The sequence below is a fragment of the Amblyomma americanum genome, chromosome 10, assembly GCF_052857255.1.
Source record: "Amblyomma americanum isolate KBUSLIRL-KWMA chromosome 10, ASM5285725v1, whole genome shotgun sequence".
Lineage (NCBI taxonomy): Eukaryota > Metazoa > Arthropoda > Arachnida > Ixodida > Ixodidae > Amblyomma > Amblyomma americanum.
In genome coordinates, this window is record NC_135506.1 from 51,899,295 (window position 1) to 51,924,348 (window position 25,054).

The 25,054-nt window shown below is 46.8% G+C and overlaps 1 protein-coding gene across 2 annotated transcripts in view; it reads left to right on the forward strand.

Annotated features, from left to right (window-relative positions):
• Positions 1 to 311: 311 nt before the first annotated feature.
• LOC144106256 (uncharacterized) overlaps positions 312 to 25,054 on the forward strand; it is a 56,913-nt gene continuing 32,170 nt past the window's right edge. For both annotated transcript variants that reach the window (XM_077639015.1, XM_077639016.1), the window contains exons 1-10: positions 312 to 484; positions 3,056 to 3,085; positions 3,794 to 4,038; positions 6,037 to 6,272; positions 7,875 to 8,044; positions 11,358 to 11,442; positions 19,070 to 19,215; positions 19,610 to 19,694; positions 21,782 to 21,939; positions 24,301 to 24,406. In XM_077639015.1, coding sequence (XP_077495141.1) covers positions 470 to 484; positions 3,056 to 3,085; positions 3,794 to 4,038; positions 6,037 to 6,272; positions 7,875 to 8,044; positions 11,358 to 11,442; positions 19,070 to 19,215; positions 19,610 to 19,694; positions 21,782 to 21,939; positions 24,301 to 24,406 — 1,276 coding nt within the window. In that variant the 5' untranslated portion in view covers positions 312 to 469. The remainder of the gene's footprint in view (positions 485 to 3,055; positions 3,086 to 3,793; positions 4,039 to 6,036; positions 6,273 to 7,874; positions 8,045 to 11,357; positions 11,443 to 19,069; positions 19,216 to 19,609; positions 19,695 to 21,781; positions 21,940 to 24,300; positions 24,407 to 25,054) is intronic.

Below are 25,054 nucleotides of genomic sequence, written 5' to 3' on the forward strand. Positions count from 1 at the left end.
TTGTAAATAATATTAGCCTAAACTAATGTTTGACTGGAAACAATGTCCTTAAAAAAAGTTTTGCAGACGTTGTGTAATACCACTCTAGGTAAAACGTTCGTCCAAATCGTGAGGTATGCAGCGCCTTCTTTGAACTTTTTAATAAACGTTTTTGCGCGGTTTTGTTTCACCATTTCTAAATAGTAGTTTTAAAAATGCCTGCAGGTAGCGCAACACTTTGTTTATTTCAATATTTGAATTCGCAAGGCGGCGTTTTGGAAACGCTGCATTTGGCTACTATCCTATTGTCATGCTGTGTGTGTCGTTGAATTGTATTTTGCTCCGTGCGCAGGCGCGTGATTTTTGAGCGTGTAAAACGGCTGCGGTGGCTGCGGTCAGTGCCAACGGGCTTTCGAATGCTGTTTTCGGCGCTGTGCTGAAGTAAGCCGGCCTCACTCTGACCGGCAAGTTGCGAGAACACTTGGCACGGATGTCCACAAGCGCTGTAAGTGTGCTGCCTCATGTTAATTCCCCGTGTTTGCTCCTGTCGCATGACGCGGGCGGTTAGGCGGGCCTCGCTTGTCGTGGTTCGTTTTTGAAATCTGAATGCCTGTGGTATCGCTTGCAAGCTCGTATCAGCAGCACTGCTAAAAAGTAGTCCTCGTTGATACTTCAGGCTGCTATTCAGATGAATAATATCCATAGGAATGCTTTGTACGCCGGAACACGGCGCTGTTTGTCGTGCTGGATGCGATGTATCTGTACCGCTGACAGTAGTGCCCATGCTCGATACACACACCTCACGAAACTGCGCGAAGTGCTGTAAACCCTAATTGTAAGAGTTCGCGTAGTTCCTCGCTTTTTTCTCAAACTGGCATTTCTCGGTCCCGTCGTGCTGGGCTGTTGTAAATATGCCTCGCGAAGCGGGCGACCGTGTATCAGCTAAACAGCCCATTCGCCGTCGAGCCCATCTCGGCAAGCTTTTCTTTTTATGGCGCCTTATCTTTTCTACCGTTAGCTGTCTGCAAGCAAATATGTTTTGAGGGTTTGAGTCTTTCAGCAGTCTTCCTAAACCTGTCTGTACTACTGCATTTAATTCAGGAGTTCTGCAGCGCAAAAGCTGGCGTGCCAATGTGGCTGTGCTGTGTACAATTTACTGAAATAATGTAGCTTAATCGAAATGTGCTACTTAAGCTTCTGTCTGTTCACCCGTGTGGTTCCTTTCGTGTTTCTGCTTGTACCGCATAATGCACAGTAATTGGTGACCTCCTGTAGGCGGATTTACGGGTCGCCTTTGGGCTGTTCTATTTTAACCACGCATTCATTCGACTTATTTGGTTGAAAAAACTGGCTCCAGCATGCTTTTCTCATGCCAAATTTCTCGCTGGGGTTGGGCAAGCTCCTGTCACTTGCACGGTTCAGTTTTTAAATCCATGAGCATACTGCAAAGAACTGCCAGCATTGCATTTACCGCAGTCTGACCGCAGCATAAAAGGAACAAGTAGTGTGTGCTAGTTGGCATGTCATGGCTTTAATCCATCGCGCAACCCTTTCTTTTATGTGTATGGGTTGGGGGCTATGTGTGGCCAAGGAGTGGTAATACAGAGGTAAATGAAATCTCAGTGCAGCTGCTTTGCTAGGGGGCAAGGTACCTGTGCCTGCATGGTTTGTCGTCTATCCGGCTACCCTGAGTGCAAGTGTTCTGTGGAACTTGGTACCTGCTTTTAGATTCTGTTTCCTTTCCTCTACAGAGCATTGCCAGACCACTCTAGTGAAGTGTGCTCACCTCCATATTTACTCGCTATTCTTTGACTGCGACACTAGTCGCAAATTTTGCACCGACAGGTGCTACTCTTCCCCTCAAACTCCAATAAGATTGTGTGAAAAGAATGTTGATGGATGTGAAGGAGTTCCAGTGCATCCAGGTATGACTATGTACAGGGTTGTGTCACCATCAGCCTGACTATGCCCACAGCAGGACAAAGACCTCTTCCATATCTCTCCGATTAACCCTGTCCTGTGCCAGCTGCGGCCACCGTATCCCCGTGAACTTCTTGATCTCATCCACCCACCTAACTTTCTGCCACCCCCTGACGTGCTTGCCCTCTCTTGGAATCCACTCCGTTATTCTCCTTCTCATTACATGCCCTGCCCATGCCCATTTCTTGCTCTTGATTTCGACTGGGATGTCATTAACCTGCATTTGTTCTCTGACCCACTCTGCCCTCTTCCTTCTTAACTTTACGCCTATCATTTTTCTCTCCATAGCTCGCTTGTGCAAAGCCAAGTAATGCAAATTTCTGCTGGAATAGTCATGTATAACACCTCTAAGGACTGCTGTCGGGAATGTTGGTAGAGGTTCAACGACCCTTGTGTCTTTTTCGTCTCACTTTAGTTGCATGGATGGTGTGTTTTCCTTGCTATTAAGAGGTCTTCATGAACCAACTAGCCCACCAAAACCCCCTGTTGGATTCCTTGCTGTGACAGTAAAAGGGAGTGTTCTAAAAAATGCTTTACGAACACTAACGCAGACATGCCCTGCCGTGTTGTTCATGTGCCATAATTTCTTTGAAAGTGTTTGCATTACTTCCTAGATTGCACGAATAGCATAAGCATTCAACAGAAAGCATTCGCCAGAGGTCTGCCTGGTTTGGTCAGGAATTTAATTTAAGAGAATGAAACAGCACTAGTGGATTTCAAACAAATGAACAGGCAACGGAGTGCGGTGGCTGAACAGTGCCAGGCATTTCACCACAAGATGGACTTCGAGGACACCATTGTGCTGGACACCGAGCTGGGCTCCCACAAAAGGCTCTTACTTGAGTCAAGGCATATTTAGCAGACACTAGAAACCTTTCCCCACTCTTGCATCCACGGTCTAGGTTCAGTGACACAACGTGTGGTTGATGATTAAACGAGGGCTTAAAAAGGCAAGCTGCAACTCTCCTGCAGTCACACTTGACGAAGGAACAGTAGTTTCTGAAATGTGTTTAATTTCTTTGGTTGACATTCTTTTAACTTAAATGAAATAGCATAAGCACTGCAGCCTAATTTTCTTTGATTTTGTGCTTTGCAGGAATTGGGTGCCATGGATCACAGCTCTACCGTGAGTATTGTTGCTGCACCTGACCTGCAGTTGCAGTTTGTAATTGTAGTTGATGATTGCGTGAACACTTCCTCATGAATGAGAATATATTCGCGGTTACATCTTGGAGCGGATGATCAGGGGAAAGGTGAACTCCTATGTGCACAGTGTATTGCTTTTCACCATAATGTGGCTGTGTGGTTTTCATGTCATTTTCTCACTTTGGGGGCAGCAAGATAACTTCACATAAAGTAGACAGGACGACCACATAACGCCTGCGATCTAAATCCAAAACGTCCACATGTCTCATGCACTGCTCGACCTACTGAGCTACAGCATTGGCTGTGTCGTCTGCCATTTTCGTACATATTTGCATTGTGTGTAGCGTGACCTTGAGAGCGCTCGCCAGCACCGCAGCCCCAACCATAGCAGCAGAAGAGGAATGCATCTTGTATGTCAAGGTCCACATAAAACATGATCTTTGATATGTATATCTTAATGAGCCACTCATGTACCTACCCGTCTCATTTTTTTTTCTCTGGCTGTCCAGATGTGCACATATATTTATTGAACAGGTCTGAATTCTGCCAAAATGCAGGCTGTCAGTGCGCGCCTTCTTTGCAAGCTCCCTGGTGTGTTGTTCCGAGAACTGCCTTTGCTGCATCTGGCACTGTGCAATTTCGGCATCAATTTTGAAGGTTTTCAAGCTGGCCATTCCCTTCTGTCCAGGACGGTGGTGGGGACAGTGTGTGCCTTGTGCAGACGCCCCCCATGAGCCAGTCGATGGTGGTGCGCGAGATGAAGCGCATTGTGCAAGTCCTCGAGGAGCTGGGAACCACTCCTCTCGTCGACACACGGCAGATCACATTGGTTGACCTCTCAATCTCGGACCCGGGGTTGGAGGGGGATGTGGACCCGGTGCCCCGCTGTGCTCTATTTCGGTCTCCAGAGCAGCCCACAAAGAGAGAGCTGGCGTGAGTCCTGTGTTGTGCTGGTGATGCGTACATTCCTGTCTCAACTGGTGGTTAGAAAATGGTGTCTTCAAATTACCAGCGCAAGCAAGTAGATGACGGGGTCCCCAAGTTGTCATTCATGTTTGATGCATTACGATGTCTTAGGGTACACGTTTTTTTCAATTTCTTTTTATTGAGTGTGGACGAAACATCTAATGTAGATCTCCACCAGCTCGCACGTTGCTGGATTGCCCTTTCATCTGGCAAAATCTTGTAAGGGACGAGGTGAGTAGTCATCAACAGTGTGAAGAATAAGGCAGGATTTCACTTGCTGTCTCGTACCAGCATGCATGTTGTCTGCAAAGTTAAAGACCTGTCAACACCTTTGGTAGAAGCAACAATTTAGTATCATGCAACTTGGAGGATCCCTTTATCTGCTAGGAAGTAGATACATGTCCCGAACCCCTCGTCACATTCCCTATTCTTCATTGACAACTTGGAACTCTTGGCCGCACTTAGCCGAGCAGGATAACCAGTGAATACTACCAAACCAGGCCACCCCTGTCTAGTGTATTAATTATTCTGCAAAGTTATTCTGACTGATCAGTAACATATTAGTGGACCTTCAGTACAAACCACTTTTGTTCAAGTGCTCTTTTCCGATGGGTGGTGTTTTTTTTTCTTCGCCCATATGTAAAAGAAGTTCACAGATGTATAGTGTGTGTGTGCAGTCTTTCTGGTTAAAGTTGGCAGTGCCTGTGTCGCCCCCAAGCCCATCATTGTCTGTGTTGTGTTAAGCTCTTAAAAGGCGTGAAGTCTGCGCAGCTAAAACTTTTTTTTGGCAATTAAGACAAAGCTACAGGTGTGGAGTGCCCTTAAACCAACGCTACGCCAATAGGTCAGCCACAGGACAGTGGTCTGGCATGTTGATTGATGCGGGATTGCTTTGTTTCGTCGCTCGGGAGTAGCTGGTAACCAGACATGCCTACAAAAATTTATTTTAACCTAGAAAGTGTTTTTGCCCCGACTTTTGCCTCGAAAATATGCAGTTATGTGAGAGGCGCTCCTTAAATAACGATTATTACCAAAATACTGTGTTTTGAGAGGGAACTGGCTGCAAGGCCAAAAATTGTTGAGTATAGCTTAAACAAACACTGCTGACCCACTTCTGTTTTTTGCTAAAATTTTAAACTAATTAGCTATTAGGTTATAACAAGCTCTGTGGCAATGCTAAGGTTGTGCTGCATTTTTTTTTTCTGTATTGTGGGAGTTTTCTTCTATTAGAAATTAACAATAGTGGTCTTTTCTGAGGCTAAGTTCAGACTTCTGCAAGGTCAAATCAGGAGTTTGTTTTGCAATGGCGATCTAGTTGATCTAATGGGCTGTCAAATTACTGCATTCTACATCAGCCATCCATTGATATTTAGACAAATGCTGAACAGCAGATGTCTATCCGTATAAATGTTTACTTAATCATAGGCTGTGCCCATGAGGCTCTCATGGTCAACAGCTGGGTTATTTATGCATCAGAAATTAACCTAGATGGATGCTGGGAAGAACCTGTATCAATTGTATGGCTTTTGCTTGACTGTTTATGTTCATTTGGCAGCATGAGACTCGTTTGCTGCAGAGAAAATTGTTTAAATATGGAACACGTTTTCTTCGCACTAGCAAATCATTCACACTTGTGACGTCAATAACAAAGAGCACTCCATTATCACTATTGGGAGGTGTTGGTACGGTCTAGGCCTGGATCCATGTACTGTCTTGACGTCATTGCAGTTTTCTTACAAAAACGTCTGGTGGTAGTGATACCTGTATCATTTTTTGCCCTTTTCTAGTTTACAGGAACTCTGTTTTCCCTGAAGATAGCCTCTATTTTATTGGGACATGATAATCAATTTATATAGACCAGCTTCATTTGCCCTCGGTGGCCCCTGGTCACTGTGCTCCTATTGGCATTCACGAAAGTGCACTGTGCTAGCTTGTGCCGTTTGTTTTTCTCTGCGTGCCTTGCAGTGCAGTTCCTGAGGGCGAAGATTGGCTGATGTCACTAGCCTCTCCAGCCCCGCTGCCAGGGCCAAAGGCTGGTGTCACTCTGGCCAACACAAATCAGGGCGCAGGACTTCGGAGAGCCGTGGTGAAAGACCCAGTAGCGTTCCCTGACTTGCTTGGCTCGCCACTCTTGGGTGAGGCCAAATGTGACACATCCGAGCAGCCCTCCTTGGTTCAAGCAGACACTGGCAGCGTTTGCCGTGAGTTTCTGGCAACTTGCCCACCCTCGCGGTGCGATGAGCCATCCGTGCTAGCTGATTTGCGAAGTCATTAACACAGTGATGGTGCCACGCATTACTTGACTGCCACTTCGCTAAACAAACTCAAATGGCCGCAGTAGCCTATGAGTGATTGGTGATATTCATGAGCAAAGGGAAGTGCGCTCTGCACCGTGCTTTGGGTTAGGCCCTTGAATTCAAATTCGTTTGCTGAATCTGGCCTTTGCCAGTCGGTGGAGTCCAGGGTAGATTTCAAGGTAGAGGCAGCTGTGGCCATGTGTACGTAGTGCACTTTAAAAAAAAGGCAATCAAAGATGTGTGTTCGAACTGAGAATTTATTGCAGGAAGCAGGTTTTTTTCTGTTGATTTGTGGGCATCAAGGTATCAGAAAATCAATGCTTCTGGATCTCTCAAGTTGTTTTTGAGTGAGCCAGCTCTTTGGCCTATAGCACTCGATTGGAGAACAGTATTTTTCTTGAACCTGTGCCTTACGGAGTACACATTCGGCAACTAATATTTTCTATTCTATGTAGCACTCTGTTGTCTATACTAAATGACACAGCAGTAGATTAATATTTTGCTTTGTTTGCCAAGTTTTGATTAAACCGCAGTGAGAAAATTAAGATAACTTACGAAATGACAGTGCATGTCTTTTCCAGGATCCTAGCAACTTTTAATTAATGCTTTCTAGGACCGATGATGAAAAGACTTGTTGAAGCTTGCAAAAGTGACAGTAGAAAAAACTTACTATTACCAGAGTCCGGTGCTGCTTTGAGCGTCGCGCTTGGTGGCTCTCTGTAGGTGATTGCCAGCAGGTGTCCCGCCTTTTTCCGCCTGAAGAGATGCTCGGCTCATAGTCCAGGTTACTGGCATCTGAAAACAGCCCCTCTGCATTCAACCTACGTTCACACGCGCACGGAATATCGCTTCTAAATTTGTCAAGCTCTGAGCATGACGGAATGCGAATGAGCTGCAGGTGTTGATTCTCCCGCTGTTCACCGCGCAACTGAAGAGCAGCCTTGTGGAACAAGAGACTCAGACTGACCAGATTCCTATGCAGAAGTGTAATGCTAGCTGTGAAGCAGATCTGTCACCGAACTTGTCCCACTCCGCTGCCCGTGGCTTTCGCCCCTATCTGACTGCAAGAAACGTGTGTATGCTCATGCCACTTCTTTTCTTGAGCCTTGCGGCTGAACAAACTAAACATATTTCGTGACTGGCGACCAGTTGTGGGTCAAACGCACTGAATCCTGGCACACCGAATGCGGATGGTCCTGCCTATTGCCAACACAGCGAATGACACCAGCACCTCCGCAACTCTATGACATCACAGCCTGGCAGCATGTAGAATGTCATCGGGATGTGCCAAAGAGATGGGCATTTGGAGCCACTATACCTTGTCCTACTCTCTGTAGTGTATGAAAATCCAGGTTCTACCTCGTCATGCCAAGAGCTTGCCCCCAGGAACAAGCTTTGTTGCGCAGTACCTTCATGCTTTCCCATGAGGCTGCATGATTGTTCCACACCTCTGTTGGCCTATAGTGACATTTGAGCTTACGTGTTCTCCTCTCTGCTTTTGTGCAGCTGCCACACTGGACGTGCTGCTTGTCCAGAAGTCCTCGGCCATCAGTGAAGAGGCTGTGTCGGTGGACTCGAGCATTGGTGAAGAGATCTTGGCTGTAGCCAATACGGAGACCACTTTCTCTGTTCCTGCCGTGCCCGCTGCTCCATCCACAGCAGCTGCCTCCAAGAAGGCAAGTGCAGTCTGACCTAGTGATGCGTACATTTGTGCTATGAGGATGACTGTTCTTTGTAAGGGTCTGTGCTGGGAGGGCGTAGACGCAACTGACGCAGCGTTCTGCATGCCTAGCAGTAATTCATATATAGAAGAAACCACCATGCTTCCATTTTGATGAATGCGCTGTTGTGCCACTCAGTGTTGCTTGAGAGGAGATGAGTGCCAGTAAAAAAGTTTCAAGTTGTGGCCTGAACAGATGGGTGACCTGAGCAGTTTTAGATTGCATTAGAACCGTTATATTGCTTTTAAGTAGGGGTGTGTGAATATCGAAATTTTCGAATACGAATATGAAGAAAAAATGGCTTCGAATATCGCATCGAATATCTGGTCAGCACAAAAAATAAATTCAGAAAAGATAAACAAGCAAAAATTGTTGCTCATATTTTTTTCAAAATAGTGTATGGCCTTTGCAACTGAAATAACCAAAACTAGACTGCCTTAGCACCGTATAAAAAAAAACACATGATGTGCAAAAAAATGTATACTACTTTATTGAACTGCATAACAGTATCCAACCTGTAATGTGGTCAGGCAAAATGCAATCCATAACATGACGAGACTGGAAACAAAAATAACATGATTGCTTGTAAAACCTCATTAGTTCGGAGTTCAAAGAACCGACAGAAATGCCCAGGTTATTTGAAAGTTGATTTATAAAATGGGCCCCGCGGCCATGAAAAAGAAAAATACCGAAAATGCGGTAGCTTTATGAGGCGGCTCTATTGTGCAAACACCTGCAATCCCGTGACGAGCACAGAGTTTCGGCGTGCTGGAAGACATCGCGAGATAAGCAAGATGGGAATGCACATTGACGTCGGAATGGCGAGACTGTTTCTAAAAAAAGGAAAAGAAATGATGAGCGACGTGTCAGTCAGCGTCTGAAAGCAGCACGGTGCTGAGATTGGACTGCTGGCGATTGTGCGGGCCGACAGTTGCCATTGCAAAGGGCAAGTGTCCAAGCTCAGAAACCAAAACTACGCGGCCAGGTTATTTTCTTGACCTAGTGACAGGGGCCCTCCGAACATTGTCACGCCTGCCGTTAGGCCCACTTAAGAGGTGCATGGGTTACAGTGCACCATGCAATACGCGGGATTTTTACAGGATCGCTTGCCCTGTTGTGACACCTCGACTCGCCTCTTCGGGAACCTCGCGCGAAATTCCGCAAGTAGGCTTTCTCGCATAGCGTAGTTGACTAAAACAAGGTGGCGGTGGTCACGCTCAGAGAGTTAAGGTGACAGAATGAATTCCATAGATGTGGGCATTAATTATATAACATATTACGGCAGAATAAAAAATAAACGCGATTTTGCATTGCAATTGTTAGAAGCGGGTCGTCCTCGATCTTGTTCGCAACACGTGTGGTATGTGGGAAAGCCCACTTGCGGAATTGCACACGAGGACAAGCCTGGTGGCATCGGAATGCGATCGGTCGACGCGATAAACGACGGAGAAGAGAACAGGGCCTTTGTATTGTTTTCCTGAAACTTTAAATTCTATGTTCAGATAATTTGTCCAGATATTGCACTTATTCAACAATCAGATTTACGAAAGTCTGCGCGGTATATGATCGCTGCCGACTATTTGGGAATTTTCGAATATTCAGAAATTCACGAATATCATTTCTCGAATACAAATATGATCCGAATATGAAACATATTCGATTCATATTCGAAATTTTGAATATTCGCACACCCCTACTTTTAAGATTTTCTTGAGATCTCAAACGCCCCGCCCTCGTCATATATTCGTGCAAGTAAGGTAAGTTAGTCGTTTCACTCTTGTTGCGTCGTTTCTACTAATGCCCATAACAACAGTAGTATAAAAAACTTACAGTGTGGCTGCTGACACACTATTTGTTGCAGAATTGTGGGGAACTTACAGGTCTTAAACATGATGCATAAATGTGCGGGGATATGATTTACACAAAATTAAGTGGAATTTATTTGCAGTTGGTGCACAAAGATGTTTCCTGAAGATTTCATAATCGTGGCATCTTTAAATCTAAGACAGTCTTCCCCCCCAAGCAAGTGAACCCCTTATGTGATTGAATTTTTAGGGAGGTGGGACATTTAAATTGCTTAGATCGCTTTTTTTTTTTACGTGGAGAAAAACTGAAATCTGTGTATAGTCGTGATGCTCTCTTGTTTAAGCTTTGCTTGTATGTAGTTCTTCGTTTGAAAAGGAAAATTAGATTTAATGCTGAATGAGCATGGTGAGTTCAACTGAAAAGACATCTCCTTCAGTTTGCGCTCAATGTCAACTAACGTAATCCTAGGCTGGCCCTGGAACACGTCTCATTGACACTGCCAGTTTTGGAAGGTCTTCGGTCACTTGTCAGCATTCCTAGCGCACAGGAACAGACAAGCCCAGTCGTGCATGCTGGTGTCAAGTCTCTCGTCAGGTGCGCTTGTGAATTCATTTCCTGCCTCTGGTACGGGGGAAGTGGCCCATGGCGTTTCCTCATTTTTTTAACTGCAACAGTAAACCAACCAGATGATGTACACTTGCATCCAGAACTTTCTTTTCCTACTTCTGGTGGTATTGTTATTTTTAGTTCAGTTTATGAGCCCATTCTATTCTTTGTTCATTTTGGAAGTGAGGAAGGAAGTTGCACGAAACATGCATGGGAGGGATGGCAGCCTATTGAGTTAGAATAAATGCCTCTTATTTGCACCTGTTCTCGAGGGCCTCCTCTAAAGTTTCCAATGCAACAATATGGGTGCGGTGTGTTTGGCTGTGTTGGCCTCGACACCCATGGAGTAGGGGCAGGTTGCCACTGTGTTTCGTGCTGTCTGTCTAGTCGGTACAGACTTGGCAGCTACACATCCAACCACAAGTGTTTGATGTGGAGGCAAGTCTCCCACTAACGCAACCTAAAGCTAACTTGCTATCTTGTGCTATCTTGTGCAGGCCAGAAACATTAGAGATAATAAGCAAAGACAACCAACAGTGCAGGGCAGGACTTTCTGTTTGGGAAGTATTTTTCGCATTGTCGATTATCTAAACTTAGCAGCGCACTTTAGTAATCATAAGCTTATTATTTGTGTTATTTCGTTATAGATTTAGTATTGTGTGTAAAGGTGTTTGTCTGGCGTGTGTGCATGTGTGTGTGTGCAGCAAAGGCAGCATCAATGTTAATTTGCAGGGTGTGGCAATCAACTGGGAATGTTTAGGAGGCCCTCTGGCCTCTATCTGAACACCTGTTGGCAAATCTTTGCTGTTGCGGATTTTTTTTTTTATTTACTGTCTCTGCATATGTCGCTGTGCAGGCCACCTCCAACACTGAAGCTGCGGATGTCACCGTGACACTTGTGCGGGGCACCATTCCCTCCTTGCCTACAGGGTGGTCGAACGGTAAGCTTAGCTGTATCAATTCAGGCCAGATGCTGCTAGGCCAGGCACTAAGCTCTTGCGGCTATTTTGAGTCAACTGTTAGTGACATTTAGTTGCAGGGAGCTGGTGGCAAATATGCCCTCTTTTGTGGTTACCCTTCCTTTTTTTTCCTTGTACACTTTTGTCAGCTGCCCTAATGAGGCTCTGACTCTTTTCTTTTTTTAAATGTGTAACTCTGACATGTGCAAAGTATTATTGACTCCTGTCAATAGTGTTTCATAGCTTTTATTCCTGGAGCAGATCTGAGACCTGGTGCCTGCTTTGGCCATGCTGTCTGTGACATACCAGTAGTGTCGTTTGAATGGCCAAGATAGCTCGGGAAGCCACCAGTGCTTCTAGCTGGGCAACATGACGAGGCGGAACAAAGCGAATGGCTTCAATGGGCTGGGCTATACTCTGTGACGTAACTTTTTTTTTTTTTGGCAATGAGGGGAAAAGTATGGGGACAAAACGGGTAACTCTGTCGCTCCCTCAATATTTAAGCCAAAGGACGGCCACCTGGCATGTTGCTTGCTGCACGGTTCATTCACTCTGTTAATTTAAAGTTCCTGGTTGATTGTTTAGCTGGCGCCATCTGTGGAAACCTTGTGTAACCAGATGAACCCCCAGTGACTGGTTGTAATCAGATTGTTTTTACCGCGACTCTCTAGCATTAAAAATGTGCAGTTATGTTAGATATATGCTTCAAATAATATGCTGTCAGTACACTGTTTTTCAGACGAAACTATTGATGGAAATTGCGGACTATTTGTTTGTTTATTTTATTTACCGTATAAACGCGTGTAAGGGCCGCACCCCGTATTCCCAAAGGAAATATTTGAAAAAAAAAATCCGTGTAAGGGCCGCACCCAAACTTTCCAGGAAACACGCAAGAATAGCCATCGAAATACATGCGCACAGGAGCTTCGAGGTGCCGCCCATGGATGGCGCCCGAGGCCGCGGGTCATCATCATCATCTTTTCTTCTGCCGCGAGCTTCTGCTACTGTACTTCCGCTATGCGTATCGGCATCGGTATCGCCAGGTCTAACTTTGTTCTGTTCTGGCTGTCAAATCATGCGTTTTTTGGTGGTTGTGTTAGCGTGGTCGCTCGGCATAGTTGTTGCTCTCGTGCGCTGTCGTTCTTCACTTTTTCATGAACTGCCTCCAAGCATTGTCACTGTTGCACGATGGGCAAGCACATCAACAGCTACACGGCGGGCTTTAACTGAAAGTAGTGGAGTTCGCTCTGGAACACGGCAAGCGTGCCGCGGGCAGAAAATTCGACGTGGACGAGAAGTGTGTCCGACAGTGGTGCGGACAAAGGGATGCGTTGAAGAATACCAGCTCCAAAAAGCGCGTTTTCCGAGGCAAGCCATGCAAATTTCCTGAGCTAGAAGAAGAGCTGCTATGCTATTCGATGGAAGTGCGGAACAACGGCTACGCGTTGACAACGGACATGCTGCGCGTGAGGGCATAAGCCTTGGCGCATGCTAAAAGCATACCGCACGATGACTTCAAGGCTAGTGCCGGCTGGGTACGAAGATTTCTGATGAGGAAGGGCTTATCATTTCGGCGAAGGACAACGCTGTGCCAGCGGCTGCCCCCCGACTACACCAACAAGGTGCTCAGCTTTCAGAAGTATGTCATCGGTCTGCGTCGTGAGCACAACTACCGTAAAAACCGGAATATAGGTCGAACTTTTTTTCAAAAAACCATGGTGAAAAGTCGACCCCCGTCTTATATACCGGTCGTTGGCGGAAAAAATACGGAAGTCTTGCAACAATGGGTGGCTGAAGTCAGCAGCTTCCATCACCATCGCCATCAGCAGCAGTGCCGCCATTTTGCGTTTCAGTAGATGCAAAGCGGAAGGTAACGGCAATTTACCGTTGCCTTCAAGAAAAACACGATTGAGTACGAGTAAGCTCACGGGAACCTGGCAGCACAGCGCGAATTTGGAGTATCCGAAAAGAGCATTCAGTACTGGCGGAGGCAGAAGCTGCGTATTACAACTTGCAGCAACCAGAAGAAAACATCATTTCGTGGGCAGACCGTAGTGTATCGAGAATAGGAAGGAAACGTTGCGCTGCGAGCAAGATCGCTGCCTGTGACTGCCGAATGCATCCGCGTGAAAGCGGCAGAGATCGCGCGTGCCTCTAGACTCACGAGGGCGCAATTCAAAGGCTCACCATTCTGGTTGCGGCGATTCATGAAGAGGAGGGCTTTGCTCTACGGTGCCGTACTTGCCTGTGCCAGAAACAAACGCACGGGCCGATTGGTGCGCGATATTGTTAAAAAACTTGCCGGGTGTACATACAAGCAGCATTTAAATGAAATTAAATACTGTCACCATTGTGCAACCTTTAGAGTCGCATTTGTTTCAAAGTAAGGATGTCTTTCGGTACTTTTCCCATTGAAAAGGATCTTTTTCATTTTTAGAATAGGTTAGTTAGGGGGTCGACCTATATTCCGGTCCGACCTATAGTCCGGTTTTTACGGTGTATATTTTCGCAGATAGCGAACGCTGACCAGACCCCCGTGTGGTTTGACTGTCCCGAGAGCTGCACAGTTGAACTGAAAGGAAAAGAGTGTTTTCGTGCGGACAACCGGCGCGGAGCGCCAACGGTGTACCGTTATGCTGTGCGTCACCGCGGACGGGCGGAAGCTGCCCCCCTATGTCATCCTGAAAAGAAAAACGATTCCTAAAGGCGTTTTCCCCAAGGGAATTGTAGTTCGCGCCCAAGAAAAGGGCTGGATGGACGATGAGCTTGTGCTCGACTGGGTAAAAAGCATTTGGGAGAAGCGCCCAGGTGCCATGCTGGCCCGACGATCGCTCCTCGTCGTGGACAGCTTCCGCGGTCACTTGACGGGTAGGGTTAAGGAACGCCTGTGCGGTATCCGCACAGACATGGCTGTGATACCGGGTGGCCTCACCGGCATGCTGCAAACCCCTGGAAGTAAGCGTCAATTGGCCTTTTAAGGTTGAATTCCGAAGGCAGTATTCGGAATGGATGGCCAATGGCAATCACGACGAGACGCCGACAGGGCGGCTTAAGAGGGCACCGCTCGCGACTGTGCTTGGATGGATTTTGTCCGCGTGAAATTCCGTGTCGACCGACATTGTAACCCGGAGTTTCAAAGTGACCGGAATTTCAGACAGTTTAGACGGGACCGAAGACGACTTTCTGTGGGCTGAACATTTACCTGAACACAGCACCAGCTCGGAGTCTGAAGACTCCGTGAGTGATGCCTGAACGGTAAATAAATGCCGCGCATTCCAGATTGGTTTGCTTTCACTTGAAAAAAAAAAATTTTTTTTCGAAAGTCTCGTGTATAGGCCCCACCCCGAAATTTGTCCCCCGAATCTGGGAAAAAAAGTGCGGCCCTTACATGCGTTTATACGGTATTACAGTAGCCGACGGGTAATTCGGACTTGTAGGATATTTCGGACTTCGATGAGGCACCGTCAGTCGCCCCATAGAAGCACATACATATTCGCGACGGATATTTCGGACTTCAAAAGTCCGAAAGTTCGATTTTTTAGGACTAATTTCAGTCGACTGCGGGCCAAAATCGGCCATCTCATCGGCTTTTTCGCCGGCGCAAAAGGCGCCATCTTGGATTGAGGTGGATTTATGCTGAGGTTGACTTGGCTTGACACACATTCGCTACCTCATTGTTGCCAATCTCTGACACTTCGAGGTGGCAGCCGGATTGTCATCGCCGCCAACTTGCTTTTGTCGCCGACGTTGTCGCGGGCAGTTATCGCTTGTCCCATACGTTTAAAATTGGTTGTTGGGGAAGGAAATTGTGCCGGAGCTATCTCACATCTCAGCGGGAAGGGATAAAGGAGGGACTGAGAGAAGAAAGGAAGAAAGAGGTGCCGTAATGGAGGGCTCCGGAATAATTTCGACCAGCTGAGATCTTTAACGTGCACTGACATCGCACAGCACACGGGCGCCTTTGCGTTTCGCCTCCATCGAAACACGGCCACCGCTGTCGGGTTTCAACCCCGGGTACTCCGGATCAGTAGCCGAGCGCTCTAACCACTGAGCCACCGCGGCGGGTCTCATACGTTCGTCAATTGGGTTTCTCTGACTGCGTTGACCGAGTGGCGCTCAGTCTTCACGAAGTTACATCTGTTCGCCGTTTTGTGATTGCGTGCGGCAGTTCCGCCGCTTTGAAAGAAAAGTTCCTTATCTTTGCGTGTGTTTAACAAGCGGTGTGGTGCACACTCGGGTTGTGGACAACATGGTCCCGCCGGGTCAGTCAAAGAAGCGTGGGAAGTATTCCAACTAAATGCAGTGACCTTGCTGTCTAGCGAGTACAGTGAAAGCACAATCTTGGCGCAAATCATCGCCAGCAAGAGAAATTTTCCGCAAGGTAAAATCAGTGACATTTTAAAGCCGATTTCATCTCAATAGAGTGATTTTTTGTACTTCACGGATTTTTCGGACTGTTCGATTATTCGGACCATTTTTCGGGTCCCTTCGAGTCAGAAAAATCGGTCGGCGACTGTATACATAATTTAAAGGCCCTCTAGGCGCAGCAGAAAGGAGTGAAGTTATTACATTATTTCCAGTACAGAGTCAGAGAAGAACCTATTCCGCTGTGTACTGAAACGGTGAGCTTTGACTCTGTAGCTTTCACTCCACTGCCAAGAAAAGTTTTCTCGGAGTATACAGGCTTTACAGCGCCGTATCATGGGGGCTGCCATCTTTGATCACGTGATCACGCAGCCATTGCACGCCTCCTGAGTGCTCGGCGCGCGCCTCTTCGCAGTGGCTGCTGCGCCCGATGGTTCGGTTCTGACGGGCAGTGTTTCAGCTATAAAGGAGTGGGCAGACGACACTATGGTTTGGCCAAAGCTTCGAAGGACATGTGAGAGCCCTAATTTGATCCCTTGAGGCGTGAAAACGTGATCGGGGTCGCGGAGAGCCGCTCAGCTCCCCCTCTTCGAGCCAAAGGATGAATCGCCTGAATGCTTTGCTGAATGTTTTTTTATTGTTATTATCTAAAACTGCAAGGCTTAATGCTCGCAGATTTTTGTCGTGTTGTGTACATGCATGCAGTCACCGCTCTAAAACGCTCACATGCATGCACATCGTACGCATTTGTTTACAACCTGTTAGCGGGGCTTAGGAAACCTAAAATATTTCCTACTGGTTTGTTAAACACAGAAAGGCGACAAAAATAAATACACACAGAAATGCTAACTATCATGGTAGCAGTACCATGCATAAAGCAGTCCTCATGAGCTGGCGTGCAACTGTTTCGAAGGATTCCGCGATGTTATGGTTAGGACGCGCTTATGCAAATGCGTTAATACTACACGAAGTTCACAATTATGTCAGCCTCTCATAAAAAATTGTGGTACGCTCCACGCTCGATATGCGGATATGAAAATGCTCGAGGTCTCGTTGGTGGCAAGTAATCACTGCAGCTTCACTCTGAGCGCTGGCCTGCGGAGTCACTTTTAGTGACTGTCCCGCATGAACCGCGAGGAATTGACAACCACCCAGCACACCAGCCGTAACGCAAATGCTTTATTGCGAATATGGTCCACGAAAACCGCGCTGTTTGGAGCGAAGTTCAACTGTAGCACGACGACATGTAATACACGGGCTGTCGGTAAGCGTTGTCCGCTCTCGCGGCTGTGCACTGCATAATCTGCAGTAGTGGTATGTTGGAGTGTAAGTCATCTTTCTTTGCCGTTCCTAGTTCGTCCTCGGGCACTCCTGTTACTAATGGCCGCACACGTTAACTTACGATCAATGGGGTCTCCCTACACATGCGGACGCAACTGCACAGCATCTGAAAGCACAAGTGACGGGTTCGGTTTCAGAACAGCTTGTTCATGCGGCTATGTTGGGCACTTGCCCTCGCAGATTTTCTAAGATCGAAACCTTTCTTCCTATATTGGCTATCTAGCGCTGGCGAATGTGTTTGTTGCGTTCGCCCGTTTGGAAGGGTGCACGCCGAACGGGCGCGACCAACCAAGGCCCCGACTCCGCGTTGCGTGCCTGCGTTCCCGTGCGAATGTCAGAACCGGTCTGCGCATGCTTGCAGCAACAGATGCGAGCAGTCGGGAAGCGTGGTGCCCAGATCTATACTTGCCAGGTGTCCGTGGCTACTCTATCCGTGGTGCTCACGTGCCGTAACCGCGCTCGGTGGCGTGCATCAACAGAGGGATTTAGCATGCGCGATCCGCTTCCGCGCGCTGCTAGTGCGCACGCGCTGATTGGTCCCGACGGGGCAGGAGTGCGGACAGCTGGCCGGCACCTTGTGCCATTCTCAGGGCGATCTGCGCATGCACAGTGGCTCCCTGCAGAATCGGATCGCCACAGTGGCCGCGGATCGCGCTCTAATCGGAGGGCGGGCGGTTTTCTTTATCTCCGCGGAATGAGTTTGAGCAGACTGGAGGTGCCGGCAGTTGCTCTTCGCGTGAAATTCGCGAATCAAGTGCAACAACGCGAGCACAAGAGGAAGCTAGCACAAGGCACACTGTTACAAGTGCCCCTTTCCAATGCCTGACGCAGGGTGGCATTGGGCGCGCAGTGCATACGCTTAGCAGGCATCACAGGGTTGGGGGTGGGGGTGGCAACGTCTTCCCCCAGTCATCTAATGGAGGCACCAAGTTTCCTTTATGCGTTTACTCTTTCGGACCTGTCCCATCGTTTAAAGTGCAGGGATATGGCCATGCAGGTTTTCTGACAATATGTACTACAATAAACTACTGCACAGTAATATTTTGTACATGTTGCAATACCATCACATTAAAATGTATTATAACCATAAGTCATCTTAGCATGATGTTTTGACCATAGGGGTCCTGGGTGGAAGGGGGTTGGGAAGGTGGGGGAGGGGGAGCGTTGGGATGAACCTTGGCCACCCCTAATGGAGAACCCTGCACACTCACTAGCAGGTGTTAATGGAGTCATCGCTTAAAACCAATAGCTGTGCAATGACGCAGTCGCAGTTAAGACCAGCACATATGGTCTCGTAATAGGCCTCACACCCTCCCAAATGTGCTGGCTCCACATGTGAGCAAACTCCCAAATTTTCAATGGCCTCTTCGGTAGGATGTCAACACACTTCAATGAGTGCAGTGAAGTTCAATGCATTCTTTTTTCTGTTTTTTTCTGGTAATGGCCTTGTGTGTTCATAAAATACATGATTTTTAAATGCCTTTTGTGGCGTTCAACTTGTTTTGTGTGCTGGAAGTATTTGAAGTAGTTGCTTCGAAATTATGTGAAAAGAATTACTATTCGATACGAATTCGCTTCAAACGAAAAAACCGCTATTTGCGCATGCCTACTAGTTCATTAACGAACACCACCTTAACTGCCAAGTTATGTCCCTTCTAGGGCGGAGGCTTCTCTAGCATCATCCTGCACAGGGGTGTAGTAACCCTAAGTTCTGCCCTGCTAAGTTGACAGCATATTCAGAGACAAGTTTTCTTCCACAGCTGCCATCGTGCATTCCTAGGAGGCTGTCCACATGTCCCACACATCTGCTGGACCTAAGGTGTCTTGTTGCTGTATGACTTAGTGTGACACCTTGAGCCAATGCGACCTCTGGACTCATTCTTGAGCTCTTCCTGCCTTCCAGACGGGCTGCCGATCATTGTTCTTGAAGAGGCTGCGGCGGTGGACTCATGCGCCAGCGAAGAGGACTTGGCTGTGGCCAGTGCGGAGGCCACCTTTGCCATTCCTGCCGTACCTGTCGCTCCACCCGCGACAGCTTTTCCCAGGAAGGCAAGTGTGGCATGTCCGTGTAGTGTATGTGTTGGTGCTGTGAAGCTTGGGATGTGCCGAGAGAGCATGGGGAGAAACTGATGGTTTTGTAGCATGTGCATCTTCCGTAAACCAGCTGAACTAGAGTCCCCATGCTGAGGCATCCGCATGGCAAGTGGTGCGTGACTATGCTAATTTACAGGGTACAACGAGAAAGCCTAAATTTTTTTTTTTCTCCTTCTACTGGCAAAAGCCACAAATGATTAGTTTTTTGATGGTTCTTTCAGCCATTTGCAGGAGTGTTTCAGAGACCCTTTGGCAGACATCTCGGCAGGTGTCAGATGTTTGCTTTCATGCTTTTTTTACTTACCTATTTTAATTTGATCCTATACATTTCTTATTCTTTAATGTCCAGGGTACCTCTGACACGGCAGCTGCGGACACCACTGTGACGCTGGGTCAGGGCGCTGTTGCCCGCACGCCTGCAGGACAGTCTGATTGTGAGTGCAGCTGTGTCAGTGCACCGTGTAGTTGAGGGACCTTTTAGACATGCATGTTAAATCGTTGAAGGGATACTGAAGAGAAATTGAAGTTCGCCAGTATCCATAGATTACCACATTCTAACGACAGGAATGCTTCTTTTTCTGATTAGAGCTTTTGTAAGCAAGAGGCCAAAAAATGAAATGCAGGTGTATTTCATAAAATACTGAAAGGAAGTCTCAATCATTTTCAATGTAGAGGTCAAGAGTTTGAATTGGGTGTTGGGGAAATTTTCAAATTTTCTTTGCAATTAAGGGGGTGAAGCTGTTTTTGGAAAAAATCATTTATGAATGAAGTCGCGTCTATAAAATTTTCAGGGCGTATGGGTTTTTACATGCCAATTGTAAATGCTATGGCCATTTAATGTCATCAAAAAGAAGTCCATGATGATCATGGATTTTTATGGCACAAGGGCATCTATGGCCAAAGAGCGCCATGGAACAAGGTATTTTTCTTCTACTGAAGGTGTGGTCCAAGACCCATTTCCCAAGCATTTTACCCTAAATAAGCCGAACATCAGACCAAGGGAAAGGTTGTATCCATTGTATCACCGGTGGGTACCTGGCAGCGGGTACCCGGCATTAAAAAGAAGTCCTTGTGCTTTTAAGTGACATGTTAAAGTTTTTTGCAGTGAGCTTTTATGAAATTTTGCTGCAGGAAACAAGCTGAAATGCATGCCATTGCCTTTTAGTGGAATCAAGGAATGTGCTAGGGGTAAATAATCATTGCGACTATGACAGAACTTGAGTTATTGGGTTTTGAAGTTGGTGCTCCAGAAACAGGAATGCATACCTTCTTCCAGTTGCTGAAGTCGCAACTTCAAAACCTCAGAGGTTCAAGCGTACACAGAACAGACTTAATTGGGATAAAGTTTGGATTCAGTTGTCCTCGGTGCCTCTTTAAGGCCCCGGATTTGTTGCGGCCTAAATTTTTCAGCCCCACGAATTGAAGCAAAGAACCTGCAGTATTCTGCGACAAGCCTTTCGCACAGCAACTGATGCTGTGCTGCCACTTCTTGCCTCATTGCTTTGTTTTGTGCTGCTCAGAATACTGCAGCTCTGCGCCAGTTTGTGCATTTTTTTTTTGTTCTCACCTGCCTGTGCCATCTTGTTTGCATGTTTGCAGTAACTCTTTAATGCTAGTGTATGTGTGCACTTCGCCTTGATGAACCAAGGTCGTCGAGAAGTTTGCTTGTCCTCACATCTTACAAGTGTGGTGGGTGAGCTCTTAGGTATCTCTAAGAACGGTTAAAAAATAATTTGGCCTATATTACTGACTTGGCTCCAAATATAACAAGAGGTGCTTTCTGAGACAGACAGTTCAATGAAAAACTCGTGTTCTATTGCTTTTGATAGGCACTAGTATTGTCTCCCCATAAAAGCGTGTAAGCATGTTGCTGCTAGAACCTTAGCACATCATGCGCTCGCTTGCTTGACCAGCTGGGGCAGCAAGCATGTCAAGGCACTGGGATAACTTTGCTCGTTGCAATGTCCGACTTTCAAGAGAATTCAGGTAATGCAATTAATCAAATTCCCATCGTTCTGTCGTTCCTACTGCTGTTAACAAATGTAATATATAAAAAAGTACGGCTGCTGACGCTTAGTTTCGCAAAATATGCTAAGATCTGCTTTTTTTTGCTGAAACACAGGAAAATTAGCAGCCTTAGTTATAGGAAAGCGGTGAACATGATCAGAGGCTGAACTCTAGTTGCTGTAACTGAACATCATAACAGCCAGGTTCACCGGCTGTAGGAAGGCCTGTGACATTGGTCTGTTATCTATATATTTTTTCCTTGTTCACTCTGGCACTGTTGTGCACAGTAAAGTTCAAGAATCTTTAGTTCTACCTCGTTAGGCCAAGAACATGCCCAGGAACAAGTACTCTTTCACGGCTGCCATTGTTCTTTCCTAGGAGGCTGCCCATGGCTTGCGCACCTCTGCCGGCCTAGAGTTGTCTTGCTTCTGTGCGAACCTGTAATACTTTTAGTCGGTGCTGTTTGGCTCACATTTGAACTTATGCTATTGGCTTTCTCTCTGCCCCTTCACAGCTGCCACACCAGACTCGTCGCTTGCATCTGTCGGAGAAGAGGCTGCAGCATTGGACTCGTGTGGAAGTGAGGAGGGCTTTGCAGTGGCCACTGCAGAGACCACCTTCGCTGTTCCTGCCATGTCCAGGGCTCCTTCTGCGGCAGTTGTCTCCAGGAAGGCAAGTGCAATCTTTCCTTCCTTGTCTCCCCCTTGCATACGTGCCTGCTGCCTGCACTCTGTACATGCAGCATGTTAGAGCTCTGTCGCCCCTTGCTTGCTTCTGTCATGTCTCTTTCCGGCCACCTTACCAACTATATAGCAAGGAGGGGTTCCAAGCAGTGTGCACACTCAAGAGTGTGCGTGATCGATTCATCCAGGGCCTCAGACTTGAGAACGGTCTGGTAGCCAGTGCATCTCGGCTTGAGTCATTGTTGCAAGTACTGTCTCTTGGTGGCAGTAAAAGAACGAGTGTTGTACTGCTGTGTGCTGTGACCATTCTTCTTAATGCAGTCCTGTTTTCCCCTGGGACCACCCCTCTGCTTGTTCTGTGCCAAAGGTCAATGAAAAAGAAAAAAGGCATGCTACAGAAACAACACTAGGTTGATACGGAATGCACTCTGACAAGGGTGCACCTTTACAGGAAAGCTCCCAAGGCATTTGAGAGTGTGCCTTTAGATACTAAGGTGTGGTTTAGAGTTCTGGTTCTAGCATGCAGGAGCACACCAGGGCAGACCTGGTGCAGCTCATAAACTGCACTGGTCAGTTATAACTAGGGGTGTGCGAATATTGAAATTTTTGATTACGAATCGAATACGAATAAGAAAAAATGGCTTCGAATATCGAATCGAATATCTGGTCAGCACAAAAAAATAAATTCATAAAAGATAAACAAGTAAACATTGCTGCTCTTATTTTTTTCAAAATAGTGTATGGCATTTGCAGCTGAAATAAACAAAACTAGACTGCCTGAGCACCGTATAAAAAAAAACATGTGTGCAGAAATGTATACTACTTAATTGAACAGCATAACAGTATCCAACCTGCAATGTGGTCAGGCACAATGAAATCCATAACATGACAAGGCTGGAAACAAAAATAACATGATGGATAGTAAAACCTCGTTAATTCGGAGTTCAAAGAACCGACATAAATGCCCGGGTTATTCGAAGGTCAATTTATAAAATGCCCCGCGGCCCCCAAAAAAAAATCTACCGAAAATGCGTTAGTCTTATGAGGCGGCTCTATCGTGCAAACACCTGTAATCATGTGACGAGCACAGAGTTTCGGCGTGCTGAAAGACATCGCGAACGCAAGCGAGATGGGAACGCACATTGACTTCGGAATGGCGAGAGTGTTTCTAAAAAGGAAAAAAAAACTTGACCAGCGTCAGTCAGCGTCTGAAAGTGGCACGTTGCTGAGATTGAACTCTGGCGAATGCGCGGGCCGACAGTTATCATTGCCACGGGCGAGTGGCGAAGCTCAGAAACCAAAACTACGTGGCTAGGTTATTTTTTTGACCTAGTGACAGGAGCCCTCGGAACGTTGTCACGCCTGCCGTTAGGCCCACTTAAGAGGTGCATGGGTTACAGTGCACCATGCAATAAATAGGCGGGATTTTTACTGTATCGCTTGCCCTGTTATGACACCTCGACTCGCCCCTTCGGGAGCCTCAGGCGAAATTCCGCAAGTAGGCTTTTCCGCATAGCGTAGTTGACCAAAACAAGATGGCGGTGGTCACGCTCAGAGAGTTAAGATGACAAAACGAATGCCATGAATGTGGGCATTAATTGGGTAACATATTATGGTAGGATAAAAAGTAAACGCGCTTTCGCGTTGCAATTGTTAGGAGTGGGTCGTCCCCCATCTTGTTCGCAGTACGTGTGGCATGTGGGAAAGCCCACTTGCGGAATTGCGCACAAGGTCAAGCCTAGTGGCATCGGAATGCGATCGGTCCACGCAATAAATGATGGAGAAGAAAGAGAACAGGGCCTTTGTATTGTTTTCCTAGAACTTTAAGCGCTAGATTCAGATAATATGCCCAGATATTGCGCTTTTGCCACAATCAAATTTACGAAAGTCGGCACGGTGTACGATCGCTGCCGAGTATTCGGGAATTTTCGAATATTCGGAAATTCACGAATATCATTTCTCGAATGCGAATATGAACCGAATATGAAACATATTCGATTCGTATTCGAAATTTCGAATATTCGCACACCCCTAGCTATAACATCACTGTACCAAGCACATAAGCAAGTACGCAGCCATTCGCACTGGTGAAACCACAGTTGCGCCTGGTGGGAGGCAACAGTCTCGTGGCGGCATCTTGTTTTCTTAACTGACAAGACAGCAGCCATCCCCATGTGACACAACCAGGCAAGGAGCTGCCTGTGTGCATAGTTCTTTTCACTCTTTTTCGTTCACTCTAGGGAAGGCTCTAAACAGCAGCCATTGGGAGATCCTTGGTTATGGGGCCATTTCTATCTTTCCCCTGCTAAACTTTTCCTTTCTTTGTTTGTCTGATGGTGCCTCTGCCCAGGTCTCATCTAAAACAGTGGCGGCAGCGGACACCACTATGACACTGGGGCAAGGTGCCATTCCGCGCAGGCCTTCGGGACAACCCTTTCCACGCAGGAGCATGCTACGTGAGTACTCTGCTTGTTTACTGCTGTGCTGGATGTACGTGTTAATTGGTTCTATATGCGCCCACACTCTGGAAGTGTTGACTGAGTACACTCGAACCCGCTTATATCAAACTCTCAAAACAACTCATGAGTTCGATATAACGTGTTGTTCTATATAAATGTAGCAGTAGTTTAACAGCACATAAACATATTAAGATGGAAAAAAATGAATTTCTTTGATAGCCACTTACTGCGTGCAGATTACCTATCAAAATAGTCGAAATTTTTTTCTTCATCTTCACTGCCTAGGAGAGAACACATTTTCAAATCTTATTGATGGACTCCGAACTGCTAAGACCGCAGCCTTCTATCGATGTGTGATAGTGACTAACCATGCTGTGCGCGCACAGCTTGTCAAAGCACATGGGCACACATTCTTTCCAGTCCTAGTCGCAACTCGCATCAGTGGTGTCCTCGTTATGCACGATGTCAACAGTGTCTTCATCCGCAAGCTCTCCCGCGGTCTGAATGCAGTCGTCCGCGGGGACAAATCGCCTTTGGCCGCCCCACCACAGATAGCACCAGCAACTTCGGACAGCTCGTTCCACAAATCAAGACCCGTGACTGCTTCATCAATGTCATCCCGACAAAGAATTTGAGCAGAGACCA